The following is a 17,285-nucleotide window of genomic DNA, read 5'->3' as shown; positions in this document are numbered from 1 at the left end:
GCCTATAAGTGTTGAGAGCAGCGCAGGGCATTCAGTAAAATGGGAGGGGGGTATATTTGTCTATTTTTGTATGGTTGTTACTGAGGTGACATTGCATCTTTGAAAAAAACCCTGGAATATAAATGATAATTAACATTTTCTCTGCGTACAGTGTGCTTTGTGTTTTAAAAAAAAATGTATTGTTGGTAGATCATTTTGACTTGGTCATTTTAAAAGTAGCTTGCAAGCCCAAAAAGTGTGGGTACCCCTGACCTAAACTATTACAATATAATCTATCTATTCAGAAGAATAGTTCCAGACTGACAGCTAGAAAACAGAAACATGATAGCAGATAAAGGCCAAATGGCTCATCTAGTATGCCCATCCACAGTAACCATTATGCTACTCATACAGAACACAGCGGCGAGACTAATTTATGGCTTGAAAAAATATGATCACGTATCTCCCTTTTATCGCGAACTGCATTGGCTGCCCATGGAGGCCCGTATCATTTTCAAGCTTGGTTGTATTTACTATAGAATCATACCAGGCCAGGCACCCTCTTATCTGTTAGATGTATTTACAGTCTCTAATCCAAAATATTCTCGCAAAGCTTGTACTTTTCATTTACCCGTCAGTGAAGGTTTGCAAATTTAAAAGATATCATGAACGTACATTGGCATATCAGGCTGCTCTTTGGGGTAAAGATTTCAGGCAACTACTCTTTGTATCTATGTCACACTTGGAGTTCAGAAGACATTTGAAGACCTAATTGTTTTCTAGATTTTTGGGTAATTCATTTTCTTCACTGTTCTATTTGTGATACAAGTTTAATCTTTTGTAAACCGCATAGATCCTCACAGTTATGCGGTGTACAAGTCGATTTTATGTTATGTTATTAGAGAACTGCCTCACCACTTAGAAGTGTCCGGCATACTTAAATATGTGAACTTTGAAAGGTAATATGGAGAGATTGGTCACAGTTCTAACCAGAAGGTTTTATCCTTGATTGATAACTTGTCCAGACAGTAGTACAGGGGTTCTCAACCCAGTCATAATTTCAGGATACCTACACAATGAATATGCATGAAATAGATTTGAACACAATGAAGGCAGTACATGCAAATTTATCTCATGCACATCCATTGTGGGTATCCTTAAAACCTGACTGGTTACTTAAATCCTGAAGTCTTGATTGAAAGCCCCTACAGTTTTTGTGATCTAAAACAGTGTTTGTGATCTAAAACAGTGTTTTTCAACCTTTTTACACCCGTGGACCGGCAGAAATAAAAGAATTATTTTGTGGACCGGCAAACTACTAGGACCAAAATTAAAAAACCCCATTTCCGCCACATCTCCGTGAGCTCGGTCCCCGCAAATCATCTGATCCCATCCGCACAAGCCTCAGTTATAATTTTATATTGAATGTATTTTATTAAAGTATAAAAAGAAACAATATTCTGTACAATTGTCATTTTATAAATACAAATAATACAGAGCAAGGATCAACAAAACCCCTGTCTCCCCTCCCCTTCACATATATCCCCCTCTACTATCAAGAAAACTGAACAAGCCAAATTATTACAGAATGCTACACAGAAATATCATGCTAACAGAATACTGCAGTCACACATGACAGGAATAGTGTTAGGGGAATGCAACTAGGGCAATTGCCCCCTGGTCAGAGAGCACCCTAAGTCAGTTGGAAGCTAAAGAAGCACTGCCTGGGCTTTGCAGTCCCCAGTTATGTCTAACACCAGCTCTAGTAGGATATATATTTCAAATCTGATATATTCTAATCACAAAATAGAAATAAAATTATTTTTTTCTACCTTTTGTCGTCTCTGGTTTCTGCTTTCATCTTCTTTTCACTCTCTTCCCTCCAGCGTCTGCCCTCTCTGTCTCTTCAATCCAGCATCTGCCCCTTCCATCCACTTCACTCTCTTCCATCCACTGTCTGCCCTCTCCCCCTTCCATATGGTATCTGTCTTCTTTCTATGCCCCTCTCCCTTTTCCAGCCTGTGCCCCCTCTCTCCTTTTTACGATTCATTCCAGCTTCACTGCTGTCTTCATTTTTATCTCTCCTACACCAGATCTAGCATCGTTGTCCCTCTCTGCTGACCCCTTCCCATCATCAATTTCTCTACTTTCTCATGCCTGTCTCTCCCCCTTCCCCTCCTCTAATCTCTCTGCCAGCTGTTTCCTTCCTTTTTTCCTTATCCCTTCTCTCTTCCTCCTGTCCAGCAGTAACTCTCTTCCCTTCCTCCCCTCCCAGCAGCATCTCTCCTTATCCTTCCCTCCAGGTCCAATAGCAGTGGTCCTTTTTTTTCCCTTGCCCAGCAGCTTCCCAGACTGCTTTCCCTCCTCCCCTCCCAGCAGCATCTCTCCTTATCCTTCCCTCCAGGTCTATTAGCAGTTATCCCTTTTTCCCCTTGCCCAGCCTCCAACAGTGGCTTTCTCCCCTCCCAGCAGCTCTCCTTACTTGCCAGTGCAGCGATTCAGGAAGGCAGCCTCGGGTCCTTTGTTGAGTCACGCCGCCTCAGAGGAAAGAGGAAGTTGCATCATCAGAGGCGGCCGCGACTCTGCAAAATCCCAAGGCTGCCTTCCTGAATCGCTGCGCTGGTAAGAAGGGGGGCTGCAGAGAGGGGAGAAAGCCACTGTTGGAAGCGCCCCATGATCTCTCTGGCCCAGCTGAAAATATCTGCGCAGACCGGCAGAAATTTCCTGTGGACCAGCACCGGTCCTCGGACCGGCGGTTGAAGAACAGTGATCTAAAAGTATGCAGTGAGAAATGGGTGGCTGCTTTGCATATGCTTTCTAGAGATGCAGCTTTTAAGACAGCTGCAGCAGCGGATCTTATTCTGATGAAATTTGTCTCTGCTGGGCAGGAGAGTACCAGCTTGATTGTACATTACATTACAAAGCTTTTTAAATTCCACCATAGCTCTTATGAGTTCCAGGCGGATTACAATAAAGCAGATGACTGGAAACAAACCCGGTTAAACAGGTAATATTGAAAAAATCATAAAAACAATCAGTTCAAAAATTTCTTGAATAAAATTGGTTTTAAAAGCTTTCTTAACACTAAACTGTTAGTTTCTGATCTAACAGTGAGAGGAAGTTTATTCCAAATAGTCGGAGCTTGATAACTAAAAGAAGCACTAAGTTGACAGAATAGCTAATTAGCTAGGATATATTTTGCTACTGGAATACCAATTTCCTATTGTCAAAGGAGGTGAACTGTGTAGATTTCCTGATGGGCCCTGTTCTTTACCAGCAGTAAAGCAAAAGCTCATTAAACCGATGGTGTGGAAAGCTCCCTAAAGTATGTATTTATGAGACTTCAGGTAGAAGGTAGACAACAGTATGTCTTCATTGATAAGGAGAGATTTGACTACCTTCACCAGGAATTTGTGTCTATGACGTGGGATCCTAACTGCACACAGGATATCAACTTAGACATGAACAAAACATTATCTGCAAAACTTTACAAAGGATTAAAAACTTTTCCATACCATTAGCACAGCATAGTTGCTGAGGGAGTGGCATTGAATGGTGGTAATATTTTCATCTGAGAAGACAATATGACATCCATCTGACTTCCAACCTCCCTGACCATTCAGAAGATCAAAATCCCACCATGCTGCAACAGCATCTGTTCCATGGGCAATACGACGCAGTGTCACATTGATTGGGATATTTTGAGTATTCATATTTAGACCATCTGTTTGGGGGGTGAGGAGAAAAACAAAGAAATATATACCAATAATAAACATTCCCATTTCACTTCAAATTCTGCACATTAACACGTATCAAAATTGGATAAAGAGCAAGGTGGATAAAAATCATTGATTTAAAAATAATAATAATAATAATAAAATAGGAATTTTTTAAATTAAAATCAGATTTTTTTGGATTTAAATTGGATTTTTTAAAAATAAAATGCTTTTTTGAGGAAAAATCTATCTAAAGAGTTTTCTATTTAAGATACATTATTATATTATATTACATTAGTGATTTCTATTCCGCCATTACCTTGCGGTTGAAGGTGGATTACATCCAAAGTAAAACAAAAATTACATTCAAAATTTGAAGGAATAGAATAAGCAATGACATAGAATTTTTAAGGTAATATATGTTGGGTAAAGAGTTACCAAAGGGAAGTGGAGGTCTTTATGAGATAAGAATAGTGTGAAATTATGGGTTTTAGATAACGTTTGGTAGATAAAAGAGTATTAGAGAGATCTAAGGGTAAATAGAGTATTGGACATTATAGTCCAAAAGTTATTCATAATTAAATAAGGATTTGTTTTTCATTATGTAGCATGCAGCTATATATTCATGCAATGTTTATATGTTTTGGTAAATGAATTCCATTAATCCATTCATGTCATGGGCATGATTTAAATCAAGTCTTTCTGACTAATGTTTCCCCCCTCTCTCTTTTATGAAGCCACGTCAGGCTTTTTTTTAAATCACCGGCCCCGGTGGTATTAGCTCCAATGCCCATAGAATTCCTATGAGCGTCGGAGCTAATACCGCTGTGGCAGGTGCTAAAAAAAAGCCTAATGCGGCTTTGTAAAAGAGGGGGGGGGGGTTTAAATTGAGGTTGAAATCGATTTGATTTACATCAAATCCACCCTGATATACTAAACTAAACTAAACTAAATCTTGGATTTATATACCGCATCATCTCCACTGATGGAGCTCGGCACGGTTTACATGGTTAGGGAAGGAACGGAAATCCAATGGAATTATATAAGTAAGAGAGGAGAGAGGTTTAGGTGTAAGAATGCCAGGAACGGGACGGGGTTACGTTTTGGAGAAGAGCCAGGTCTTCAGACGATTACGGAATGGTAGAAGTGGACTCAAATTGCGGAGAGGGGAAGGGAGACTGTTCCAGAGCTGAGCAATTCTAAAAGGGAGGGAAGAGCCAAGTTTACCAACAAGGGAGATGCCTTTTAGGGAGGGGTAGGATAGTTTTAATTTTTGCGAGGATCTAGTGGAGGTTGGATTTGAGGAATTCCAGGATAGCGGGATAAAAGGAGGGAGGATACCATGGAGGATCTTGAAGGTTAGACAGGCACATTTAAAGTGGACCCTGGAAATAACGGGAAGCCAGTGGAGTTTGGATAGGAGCGGTGAGACATGATCAAACTTACTTTTTGAGAAGATAAGTTTAGCCGCGGTGTTCTGTATTAGTTGGAGTCTGTGAATGCTTTTCTTTGTTACGCTAAGGTAAATGGAATTGCAATAGTCCAATCTGGAAAGGATAATGGATTGTACGAGGACGGCAAAGTGTTTTTGGTGGAAGCAGGACCTCGCTTTCCTCAGCATGTGAAGGCTGCAAAAACATTTTTTTATCAGGGAGTTGAGGTGGTCATTGAAGGATAATGATGAATCTATGGTGATGCCCAGAACTTTGCTAGAGAACTCCAGCTGTAGAGAGGAACCTGTGGGCAGTGGGATTGAGGTGGGTAATTGATCAAGTTTGGGGCCGAGCCATATACAGCCAGTTTAGCATAGCCAGATATTTGTTTTAGAGTTATATTTTGTAGGACTAATATTTAATGGCTATTTAAGGAATACATGGCTAAAATGCGTTACTGTTATTATTGTTTTTGTTGTTTCTCTCATGCATTTGGACGTTTTCACATTCCTGATGTATACTTTGTATTATATCTGGTTGTGACCTTTTTCACTTTCAATGAAAATATGATTAAAAAAAAAAGAAACTGCTCAGAATTTGTTTCACATTCTCAATGCTTGTCTTATAGCATGAAATGCTAAACTTTTTCAAACCACGCAACATTTTTTTTTTTTTAAACCTAAAAAGAAAGCTTGTTTCATATATTTTTACCTTGTGGCAGTAAAGGCTTATGTAAATACCTGACATCTGTCATTTCCCAGTTACTTAATCAAAGAGAGGAACAAAGCTAGGGTACAGTGTATATCATAACCACTTTAATGATGCATTTTATCATGCCCAGGACTGCCTGCACATGCAGGTACCAGCATTAACAATATGCTGCTTCTTTCATACAGAAAACATTTTAAGCATGCAACTCTGAAAGACAGATCATATAACCTTATATTAGAGAGAGTTACACTGGCTACCTTTCGAGGCGAGGGTGCTGTTTAAATTTGATGTCTATGTTATAAGGCAGTGTATGGCATAGCCCCAATGTATTTAGTTGAGCATTTTAATTTCTCTAGTTCGACGTTCCTTATGAATGCCAACAATACTTGATTTTCCATCGGTTAGTGGATGCCGTTACAAAAGATTCCATAACAAATTACTTTCATAATAGGCAGCTATTTGGGATTCTGTTTTTTCACAGATTTTCCACTTCCATTTCTTAAGCAAATTTCAAGGGTTATCTATATAATAAATTTTTTATAATTGATAACTATCATAATAATTGGTAATTATCATAATAATTCTCAGTTTGATGTTCAGCTTCTCTTGCTTATTGTAAACTGCAAGGATCCACATGGTTCTGCGATATACAAGTGACATGTTATATGTTATGTTATATTAACTGCAGGTGTTTATGGGGAGGTTAGGGAAGATGAAATGGGTGCACAAGGAAGGTAATCCTTAACTAAGAAAAGCTACTTATCCCTTCCCTCCATGCAAATTCATTTAATAGCAGCCACAGAAATATTGCACCCATGTAAAAAAAAAAAAAATATATATATATATATATATACATACAGTGGTACCTTGGATTACGAGCATAATCCGTTCTAGGAGCATGCTCGTAATCCAAAATGCTCGTTTATCAAAGCAAGTTTCCCCATAGGAAATAATGGAAACTCGCTTTGATATGTTCCCACCCCCCCCCCCCCCCGCTTGCAAAGTACCCCCCCCCCCCGCGTGATCCGGCACCCCCCGTGAGAACAGGCACCCCCCGCCCGACCAACTTTAACTCACCCCCCCGTCTGGCACCAGCAGGAGAACCGCTCCCCCCCCGCTCGCAAAGGACCCCCCCCGCGAGAACAGGAACCCCCTGCCCGACCAACTTTAACTCACCCTCCCCTTTGGCACCGGCACGCAGCCCACAAGTGCCGGTGCCGCTTGAAGATCTTCTTCTTCCCAGTCTCTGCCGGCTTTGAGCATGCATCTGCGCATGCTCAAGCCCTTCTAATTCTCCCTCTCGCCGAGACTGGGAAGAAGAAGATCTTCAAGCGGCACCGGCACTTGTGGGCTGCGTGCCGGTGCCAAAGGGGGGGTGAGTTAAAGTTGGTCGGGCGGGGGGTTCCTGTTCTCGCGGGGGGGGGGGGGGGAGGTGCCGATTTGAGTGGGGGGGAGCGATGCCGGTTATCGGAGGGTGCTCGCAAATCGAGTAAACACTCGGTTTGCGAGACACGTTTTGCGAGAATGTTTTGCTCGTCTTGCAAAACACTCGCAAACCGGGTTACTCGCAAACCGAGGTTTGACTGTATATATATATATATATATCCTATATAATAAAACACTAGCCGCGTATGCGCACTTCTATCTGCGTGTTCCATGATCAGTAGGTCTGTGGCTGCAGGAGTGCGCATGCGCGACTCCCCAGCCTTACTTCCCAGCACCCGCAAACTACTGTTTTGTTTTTCTCCGTCCCCTTCAGTCCCTCTAAGCTGCACAAGCGCGTCGACTCAAGCCAGTTCAGACTATGGACCCATGCTCGGGATGCCAAGGTAATGTCCCTTAAACTTCCTGGCTGAAGTTATTTTAATTTGAAAGCCGTGGCGGCGGCTCCTCTCTCATCTTCCGATGCAAGTGCAGCTCATGAGAGGAGCCTCAGCGGCTTTGAAAACGGCTCCCTTAGTTCTTTGCCGAGCTATTTTTAAGTTTAAAGCTGCCGCTGTGGCTCCTCTCACGATCCCGGCCTGCGTCGGAGAAAGCTTCCAACGCAGGCCGGGATCGTGAGAGGGGTCGTGTCGGCATCTTTAAACTTAAAAAAAAATCCAGCAAAGAACTAAGGGAACCATTTTATCTGCATGCTGCTACGAAGGAACAGGGGAGGGGGAGGGAAATGCTGATGCACAGGGAGCAGGCAGGCATGGCAGGCAGGCAGGGGGAGAGGGAAAGGGGGCTGCTTTGGGGGGAGGGGTGTGCTGGGGGCAGACAGCAGTCATGGGGGGGAAACAGATGGGGGCCGTGGAGCAGGCAGGCATGGCACAACGGGGGAGAGGGAAAGGGGTGTGCTGGGGGCACACAGCAATCATGGGCGGGGACCATGGAGCAGGCAGGCATGGCTCAACAAGGGGAGAGGGAAAGGGGGCTGCTTTGGGGGAGGGGTGTGCTGGGACAGACAGCAATCATAGGGGGAAACAGAAGGGGGCCACGGTGCAGGCAGGCATGGCAAAAGAGGGGGCAGGGGCAGAGGGAAACGGGGCTGCTTTGGGGGGAGGGGTGTGCTGGGGGCATACACCAATCATGGGGGGGAACAGATGGGGGCCAAGGAGCAGGCAGGCATGGCACGACAGGGGGAGAGGGAAAGGGGCCTGCTTTGGGGGCAGGGGTGTGCTGGGGCAGACAGCAATCATGGGGGGGGGGGAAGAGAAGGGGGCCACGGAGAGATAGGCAGGCATGGCGCAACAGAGAAATACAGGCAGGCAGGGGGCAAGGGAGAGACACAGACAGAAAGAATGACAGACAGACAGACAGACAACATCCAAGCACAGAGAGAGAAAGGAAAAAAAAAGACAGTCGTCTATTCTACCACCCGTTAATGTAACGGGCTTAAACACTAATATATATATATATATCCTATATAATAAAACGCTAGCCGCGCATGCGCACTCAGACCTGCGTGATCTGTAATCCCTGATCTGTGATCCGTATGTCCGTGGTCACAGTGCGTATGCGGTGGTCAGATCGGGAAAGCACAGCACAGCCGGCGACTCCCCCCTCCCGCCCTCACTCACAGCCAAAACCACCACCTCCTCCTTCTCGCCGGATCACCCGCCTTTAAATGGAGAGAAAAGCGCTGCACCGCGCTAACGCTGGCTTTGCCGTCTTCTGTCCACTGCGGCCCGCCCTCTCTGACTACTTCCTGTTTACGCTAGGGTTGGCCGCAGTGGATAGAAGACGCCGAAGCCAGCGGCTGTAACCGCCGATATCCGTTCCTCCATCGGGGGGGGGGGGGGGGTCTGGGAGGAGAGGGATCGCGGCCGCTCAGCAGATAGTAAAATGAGGAAGATACCACCTGAAAGATGTGGTTGGAAAGTGATAGGTTGGAGGCGAGGAGTATTCCTAGGCTGTGTGCTTGATCTTTAGCAGTTAAGGTAGTCGAGTCCCAGTGTAGAGAGGGACAGATGTAGTTGCAATGTTCTTTGCGGATCTAAAGGAGTTTCATCTTGGAGGCATTTAGTTGTAATTTGTTGATGGACTTCCAGTTTTTTTATTTCCGAGAGGCAGTTTAGGAGTTTTGTGATCTGGGCATCATGGGTTTCTCCTAGCAGTGGGTATAGTTGGATGTCAACTGCGAAGAAGTGAATCTGTATTTGGTATTTGCAGGCTATGTCTAAGACAGGTCTAAAGTAGAGATTAAATAATAGAGGTTAGAGCGCCCTGTGGAACGCCATATTTGATCGGTTTCAATAGCGCATCATTGAGCAGTACGCTTTTTGATCTATTATTCAGGAAGGAGGATACCAATTTCAGAGAGCCATGCAAAGAGGAGAGGATGGTCAATAGTGTTGAACGCCGCACTGAGATCCAGCAGCACCAGAATAACATTGTTACCCTTGTCCATGAGTTTCTAGCAGCCATCGATGATGTTGAGCAGTGGTTCCCAACCCTGTCCTGGAGGACCATCAGGCCAATCGGGTTTTCAGGCTAGCCCTAATGAATATGCATAAGAGAGATTTGCATATAATGGAAGTGAAAGACATGCAAATCTGCTTAATGCATATTCATTAGGGCTATCCTGAAAACCCGATTGGCCTGGTGGTCCTCCAGGACAGGTTTGGGAACCACTGATGTTGAGGACAGTTTCAGTACTGTAGAATTTCCTGAATCCAGATTGGAAAGTGGATAGGGCTCCTTGTTCTTGATGAAAGAGTGTAATTTTTGCTAAATGCATTAGCACGTAGTAAATGTTGTGTGTCCTATTTTATATCTATGGACCACATAGTACTTAGTGCCTGCTAATCTTTAGTAAAAGGGCCCCTAAGTCGGCAACTGGTTCATACAGTAAAGGGATTTCCAGCATCTAGTGCTTCTTGGAATCATTTGAGAAAAGCTGGTCAAGAACAAAAGAACAGGATTGGAGATGTAGACCATATTTATAATAGGAGAAACACAGATGTTTTTAAAGCACATTGCTGTAAATGAACTCTATCATCACCTACTTTAGGAAGCTGAGCTTTTACTAACTCCCAGCAGCTTAAACCATAACAGAACAGGCTTTGTTCAGCATACTGGCTTGTAGGCATGAGATTTTAACAGTGATATAGCTACAGTTCTATTAGTGGAGATGCTTTCCTGCAGGGATGCAGGAAAACAAATTCCTAGTGTTTTGGGGCTAGTGCAATCTACCTGCTAGGTTAAGAAAGGGATGCGCTTTTTAAACAGATATTTTCAAAAGCACAGCCACCTACGAATGGGTGAATAATTATGGGATTCAGAGTAGCATTAATTCCACAGCAATCATTTTATAAAGTTGAAATTGATCAAGCTATATGGATATATACTACAAACTGCCAGCAAATGGGATCTCTGAAGCTAGAGGGTCTGGTTAGTAAGTGTACCGAATATCAACATTCTGAAGCTAGATACAGCACTTTATAATTGCAATTAGAAACATGGAAGACGCGTTGGGAATGAGATAAAACACAGTGGGAGTAGGTGTTTCATGACAGATACCTTTTATGTTCAACAACTTGACAATGTAATACAACAGCAAAAAAAAATTAAATGTAGGACCATCCTGAGAGCTTGTGTGGCTGTCCCCTATATAACAATATGCAGAGACACAGGCTCTGTTCCTAAGTCCAGCTTCTGCTCCAGTTAGGTGGGAATGATGCAGTGCAGTTCACACAACATGTAATTAAACTCAAATTCATCGAAAGAGAATGTGGTGAAATCAGTTAGCTTAACGGAGTTTAACAAAGGCTAGGATAATTTAAGAACATATGAACATAACAATAGCCTTACTGGGTCAGACCAATGGTCCATCAAGCCCAGTAGCCTATTCTCATGGTGGCCAAACCAGGTCACTAGTACCTGGCCAATATTCAATGCTACCGATCCAGGGCAAGCAGTGGCTTCCCCCATGTCTTTCTCAATAACAGACTATGGACTTTTCCTCCAGGAACTTGTCCAAACCTTTCTTAAATCCAGCCATGCTATTATTTGCTCTTACCACAACCTCTGTCTATTACTGAGATGGCTTGGGGAAATCCCTGATTTTTCCTAGGATAATAATAATAATAATAATAACTTTATTCTTATATACCGCCAACAATCTTGCGACTTCTAGGCGGTTTACAGTGAGGTGAAACTGTACAGTCGGTGAATTACAGAGTATAACAGTGACCATCTGATATTAATAACATTAATAATAACAACAGGATAAGGATAAGGAGCATAAAATCTGTTTTACTACTTGGGATTTGGCTATGTAATTGGGACCTGGTTTGCCTACTGTTGGAAAACAGTATACTGGGCTTGATGGACCTTCGGTCTGTCCCAGTATGGCAATTCTTATGTTCACAAGTTCTCAACAGGAAGGGGGTGGGGAGGTCTTAGTTATCCTTTAGTGACCACAGCTTGAGGCTGATACTGAACAGTTGTTGTTAATAGTCATGGTTGAACTTACAGAATGTAAAATAGTGATCAATGCATGGAAATGCAGGACCCAAGAGGCAGGCAGAGCTCCAAAGTCTCAAGGCATGGTTGAGATGATGGTATGGAGATGAGGGATTTAGATTTGTTAGGAACTGGCCAAACTTCTGAGAAAGGGGGAATCTATTCCAAAAGGATGGACTTCACCTTAACTGGGATGTAATCAGGCTGCTGGCACTAACGTTTAAAAAGGAGATAGAGCAGCTTTTAAACTAAGATGCCTGAATGGCTGCCGTGAGTTCTCACGAGTCCCACGCGTGGCTCAGTGTCATGCAGGAGCGCATAAGCTCACTCATGCCCGGTAGACTGCTGGACCACCAGGAATTCAAAAAGGTATGCTGGGGGGGGGGGGGGGGGGGGAAGGCGCGAGGGAGGTAAAAAAGTATTGTCAGAGTTAGGACGGACAGGAGATGGGAGGGATCCCTCCTATCCCGGTGCACCGTCCAACAAAGGTCTGCAACAAGTCCGGAAGCGGGGAAGGTGGGCGCTGACCTGAATATAAGCTGAGATGCCCATTTTTGGGCCGTTTTTTGGCCCCAAAATCTCAGCTTATATTTGAGTATATACAGTATTTTCCATTTTTTTCATTTTCTGATTGTTGTATTTTGTGTATAGCAGCCAGAACACTTTTCTTTTTTAAGGCTACACTTCTTTTGTGGATGGTTCACATACCCATATAATACATACATATGAAAATACAGATACTATTTAAAAATGCAGGCCAAGTTCCCTTTCACATGTAATGCCACCTCGGACCTGCCGGAAATTCTGGAACATTACAGGCAAGCATCATTCCCTTCTGTGCATTGTATGGAAGTGTCTGTGTAATCACACAGAATGCTCTTTTTACACTAATGAGCTTGTTTTAACACATTTGCATCTACTTTTCAGCTGCTTCATTTGCAAAAGGTAAAAGCAGCACTGAAACCCTTTGAGCATTAGGTGCATTAGGGGCAAAAACAGGTAAAACTGTTCAAAATGAAATGATACATGTCTGGTAAGCTTTGAGCACTGGTTCCCTAGTGACTAGGGATACAAACACTGGCCTCTATTGCTGTGTTTGGACTACAAGAAGAGAGCTGGAATAAAAAGGAGAAAGCCAATGTAGTTGCAAATGAATGTTCACTGCAGAAACAAAAGATGCTGGATTCAAATTAGCTGAATGAATAGCAAGAGACATCAGCTGGATCAAAAACAACTAAACACAAACAAACCCTTTTATATAAATAGCTAAAAATATATTTTTCATATTTATTATGCCAATACAAATGCAAACAAACCTATTCTGGCCAGAATGACAGGTGTAACTACTGTACGTCGCTTCCCATCATCAGCCAGATGTGAAGAATTCCCTGTTGCAGGGAAAAGCTTGCCATTACGGAATGCAATCAACTGGAGTTTATAGACAGAGTCATCAACTGGTCTTATTTCCCTCTTCACCTTCTGTGAAAAAAGGGCAGCTGGAAGCTGGATTGAAGCCTCCACAATGGTGTTCTGAAACAAACAAACAAAAAAACCCTAAAAAATTGAAACTTAAATTGCCTAGTTTCTTGTTTATACAATTTATATTTTGAAACCATACACAATCTAACTAAAAAACAAAACCAAAACCCTGATTAAAATGTACATGAAGGCACATTCTTCATATTAAAAAATAAAATATGAGTATTTAACCAATGAAATTGATGGCAAAAAAAGAACCCTGACACAATATGTAACCATCTCTGGGAAAAGGTGGTAAAGTCACAAAAAAAGAAATATTTAAATTAATTCTGCCTTCTGAAATACAACAGTCCAAACCCCATCTTTTAATGTGGGGGAAAAAAAAAAAAAGTTACAGAAGTTTAAATATGTAACTTTTGCATACTGCTTACGGACCCCTGACATGGATCCACAACTTTAGTCACCTTTTCCCAGAAATAATCACATAAAATTAAGGGTGCATTATGCATACAAGAGAACCAAATGCAATGTCTACAGGTCTGGAATTCCTACAAACTAAAGTAGGCAGATAGCTAAGAGTACCTCCTTTATCGTCTCAGAGCTACCCTCCCAAAGCACAGCAATGCTAGTTTAACATTACACGTGCAACTATCAGCCTGCTTCTGTGTCTTTAAGGGAGCAGGGCTGCCAAAATACTGCCTCTAAGGAAATGATAACACCACCACAAACCACTGGAACAGAGGTGTTGCTCTCGTCAGGTTCCCCTAGTTACATAGGAACCTATTAAAGACACGTGGAGGGGCATTTTCTAAAGAATGTCCAAGTCAGAACTGGGAAGTCATAGAAACATAGAAAGTGACGGCAGAAAAGGGCCACGGCCCATCAAGGTTGCCCACTCTAATGACCCACCCCCCTAACTTCTTCCCCTAAGAGATCCCACATGCCTATCCCATTTTTTCTTGAAGTCTGGCACGCTGCTGGCCTCAATTACCTGCAGTGTTAGATCATTCCAATGATCAACTACCCTTTTGGTGAAAAAATACTTCCTGGTGTCGCCATGAAATTTCCTGCCCCTGATTTTCAGCGGATGCCCTCTTGTGGCCATGGGTCCTTTATGAAAAAAGATATCATCTTCCACCTCGATTCGGCCTGTGATATATTTGAACGTCTCAATCATGTCTCCCCTCTCTCTACGTTCCTCGAGTGAGTATAGCTGCAATTTACTCAGCCTTTCCTCATACGGGAGATCCTTGAGTCCTGAGACCATCCTGGTGGCCATTCGCTGAACCGATTCAGCTCTCAGCACATCTTTTTGGTAATGTGGCCTCCAGAATTGTACATAATATTCCTGATGAGGTTTCACCATGGATCTGTACAATGGCATTATGACTTCGGGCTTCCAGCTGACGAAACTTCTACGGATACAACCCATCATTTGTCTAGCCTTGGATGAAGCTTTCTCCACTTGATTGGCAGTTTTCATGTGTTCATATAATGTCCACCCCCTCCCCTATTTCACAACCATTTACAGTACAGTTCTTTTCTGATGGGATGTACCAAAGCAGTACCCATCAAGGGTGGGCCCCCCGAAGGGCTGACACCAGACCCCGCACACTGAACACCACTTTCCAAAGTGCCAGAACGTCCACACGGTAGTGTCTGACAAAGAAATGCAGAGAAGACAAAACTACAGCCTTACAAATATCCATTGGAGGCACAAGAGAAGTCTCAGCCCAAGAAGCTGCCTGACCCCGAGTGGAATGAGCCTTGAGAAATTGGAATGAGCTTTGAGAAATTCCATAACAGGCTTTTTCTGAAGAAGATATGCAGAAGCAATAGTCTCCTTAATCCACCGTGCAATGAAGCCTTGGAAGCGCCATCCCCTTTACAAGGACCCGCTAAGAGGACAAAGAGATGATCCGATTTTCTAAACCCCTGGGGCCGCTGAATATAAGAGTGAAGGACCTGGCAGACATCCAATTTGCATAACTGTTTCTGCTCTGAAAAGCCCTCCCGACTTCCCAACACCGGAAAGACTACAGACTGATTGACATAAAAGGCAAAACCACTTTCGGCAGAAAGGAAAGGACAGGCCACAACATAACCCGCTCCCTAGAGAACTCCAGGAACAAAGTATTAAACAGAGCAACAGAGAAAAATAAAGACCATATGGGCTATCTAATCTGCCTATCCATGCCAACTGCTATTTGTCCCAAGCTTTCTTGAATTCAGATACATTTTTCATCTCCACCGGGAGGCCATTCCAGCATTTACCACCCTTTCCATTAAAAAGTAATTTCTGAGGTTACTTCCGAGTCTATTTCCTTTTACTTTCATCCTATGCCCCCTCATTCCAGAGCTTCCTTTCAACGTATATCTATTGAGATCTTTAAGTCTGAAGACCACTGACCATTTTAGTAGCCTTCCTCTGGACCAATTCAATCCTGTTTATATCTTTTTGAAGATGCAGACTCCAGAACTGTACATAGTATTCTAAATGAGGTCTCACCAGAGTCATATACAGGGGCATCTATACCTCCTTTTCCTACCAGCTATTCCTTTCCCTATGCATCCTAGTATCTTTCTATCTTTCGCTGTCACTTTTTCAACTTGTTTGCCTACCTTAAGATCATCACATATTCTCCAACTAGCCAGAAACGTTACAAAGCCGTCTGGGAAGGGGGGCACAGAACTTGATTTTGTACCTCTTCAGTATTACAACTAGGGGTCTGTGTCAATCTGAGATAAGATCAACCAAAAAGCAGACATCCTACCCCCTGTCTGGGGAACCTCAGCCTCTGGCCTGGAGTCATTGTGCTTTCTTAGTAGCTGGTGAAGGGCAAGAGCTCAAGGTTTGCTGTCTCCTGCCCCCGCTGAATCTCTGATGCAATTCCTGGAAGGGTCTTTGTGTTGTTTGGTCTCCTGAAATACATACAAAATCTTCAGGAGCCTCGAAAATGCCACGATCCAAACTCTGGGCCATCTGGGGTCTGCTGTCTGTTAAGGACTAGGATGACAGTCTGTCACACTGGCCCATCAGGTCATCTAAGCCTTTGCCAAAGAGCATTTGCCTCTGAAATGGAAGCCAGGTTAGTGTAGCTTTAGAGGTAGTATCTCCTGCTCACTGTCTGATCCAGAGCATCCATCGGGCGGAGATAGAATAGGCTGAGACCTTGTTCGTAACACTGATAACATCATACAGAGCATCAGTAATATAATTTACCCCAGAGAGTTGTTGTCAAAGACCCGAGACAGGCAAATGCAATAATCTTCAAATTGACTTGAGGAGCAAATCTACTTTGCAGTCCTGAGGATCCTTTAACATTACACTCCTCCTTCACTAGGAAAGGAGGTACATTTAGTGACCTGTGCCACAGGCGAATACGCACAAATCTGGTGCCATCGGATACAGCTTGGCCATAGTTTTAGCTTGTCAAAGGGATTCCTCTGGCGACTCCCCGTGCTAAGTGACCAGCATAGTGATGTCCAATGTGAGAGAAAGAATGCAGCCGGAGCCAATGAATTGTTCAAAACTTAGCATTGAGAAGAAGCTGATGGGACTTCCAGATTTAACTCTTGCAACAAGGTAGAAATAATGCTCAAAAGCGCAGGGGCCCTGAACAACTGTGGGGTTTTCCCCCTGATCCAGTGTCGCCACGCCTCTTGACCGCTGTCCTCCTACAAGGGAGCAGATTCTGCCAGGGAGACTTTGTCCTGGGATAAAAGTGGCATGGAATCGGACTTGCTATCCTTTCAGTCTGTGACAAACTGAACCTCCTGGTCACCTCCTGGTCCAAGTCTGCATCCTTGTCTGGTTGAGGCATCTGTTGAGGGGGGAATCCCTGTGCTGCTGCCATTGGTGTGCTTCTAACAGCCACTGAGGACCCTTAGCAGTTCAAATAAGCATTACATTTAAGGCTCACAAAAATCTGATGTAAAGCTTTGTACTGGGGGTCTCTCTGATCCTGGCAGAGACTCCTTACTGGTTCTCATGGGCTTTGCAACCTCCATGCGATTG

The 17,285-nt window shown here is 43.5% G+C and overlaps 1 protein-coding gene across 1 annotated transcript in view; it reads right to left on the bottom strand.

Moving 5' to 3' along the window:
- Nucleotides 1–17,285, bottom strand: part of ADGRA3 (adhesion G protein-coupled receptor A3) — a 194,023-nt gene that overhangs the window by 39,788 nt on the left and 136,950 nt on the right. The window contains exons 13-14 of the mRNA XM_033948486.1: nt 13,105–13,318; nt 3,495–3,703 (exon numbers count right to left, since the gene is read on the bottom strand). Of these exons, the coding sequence (XP_033804377.1) occupies nt 3,495–3,703; nt 13,105–13,318 (423 nt within the window). The remainder of the gene's footprint in view (nt 1–3,494; nt 3,704–13,104; nt 13,319–17,285) is intronic.

The sequence above is a fragment of the Geotrypetes seraphini genome, chromosome 1 (genome assembly GCF_902459505.1).
Source record: "Geotrypetes seraphini chromosome 1, aGeoSer1.1, whole genome shotgun sequence".
Classification (NCBI taxonomy): domain Eukaryota; kingdom Metazoa; phylum Chordata; class Amphibia; order Gymnophiona; family Dermophiidae; genus Geotrypetes; species Geotrypetes seraphini.
This window is presented reverse-complemented; position numbering and strand designations above follow the sequence as displayed.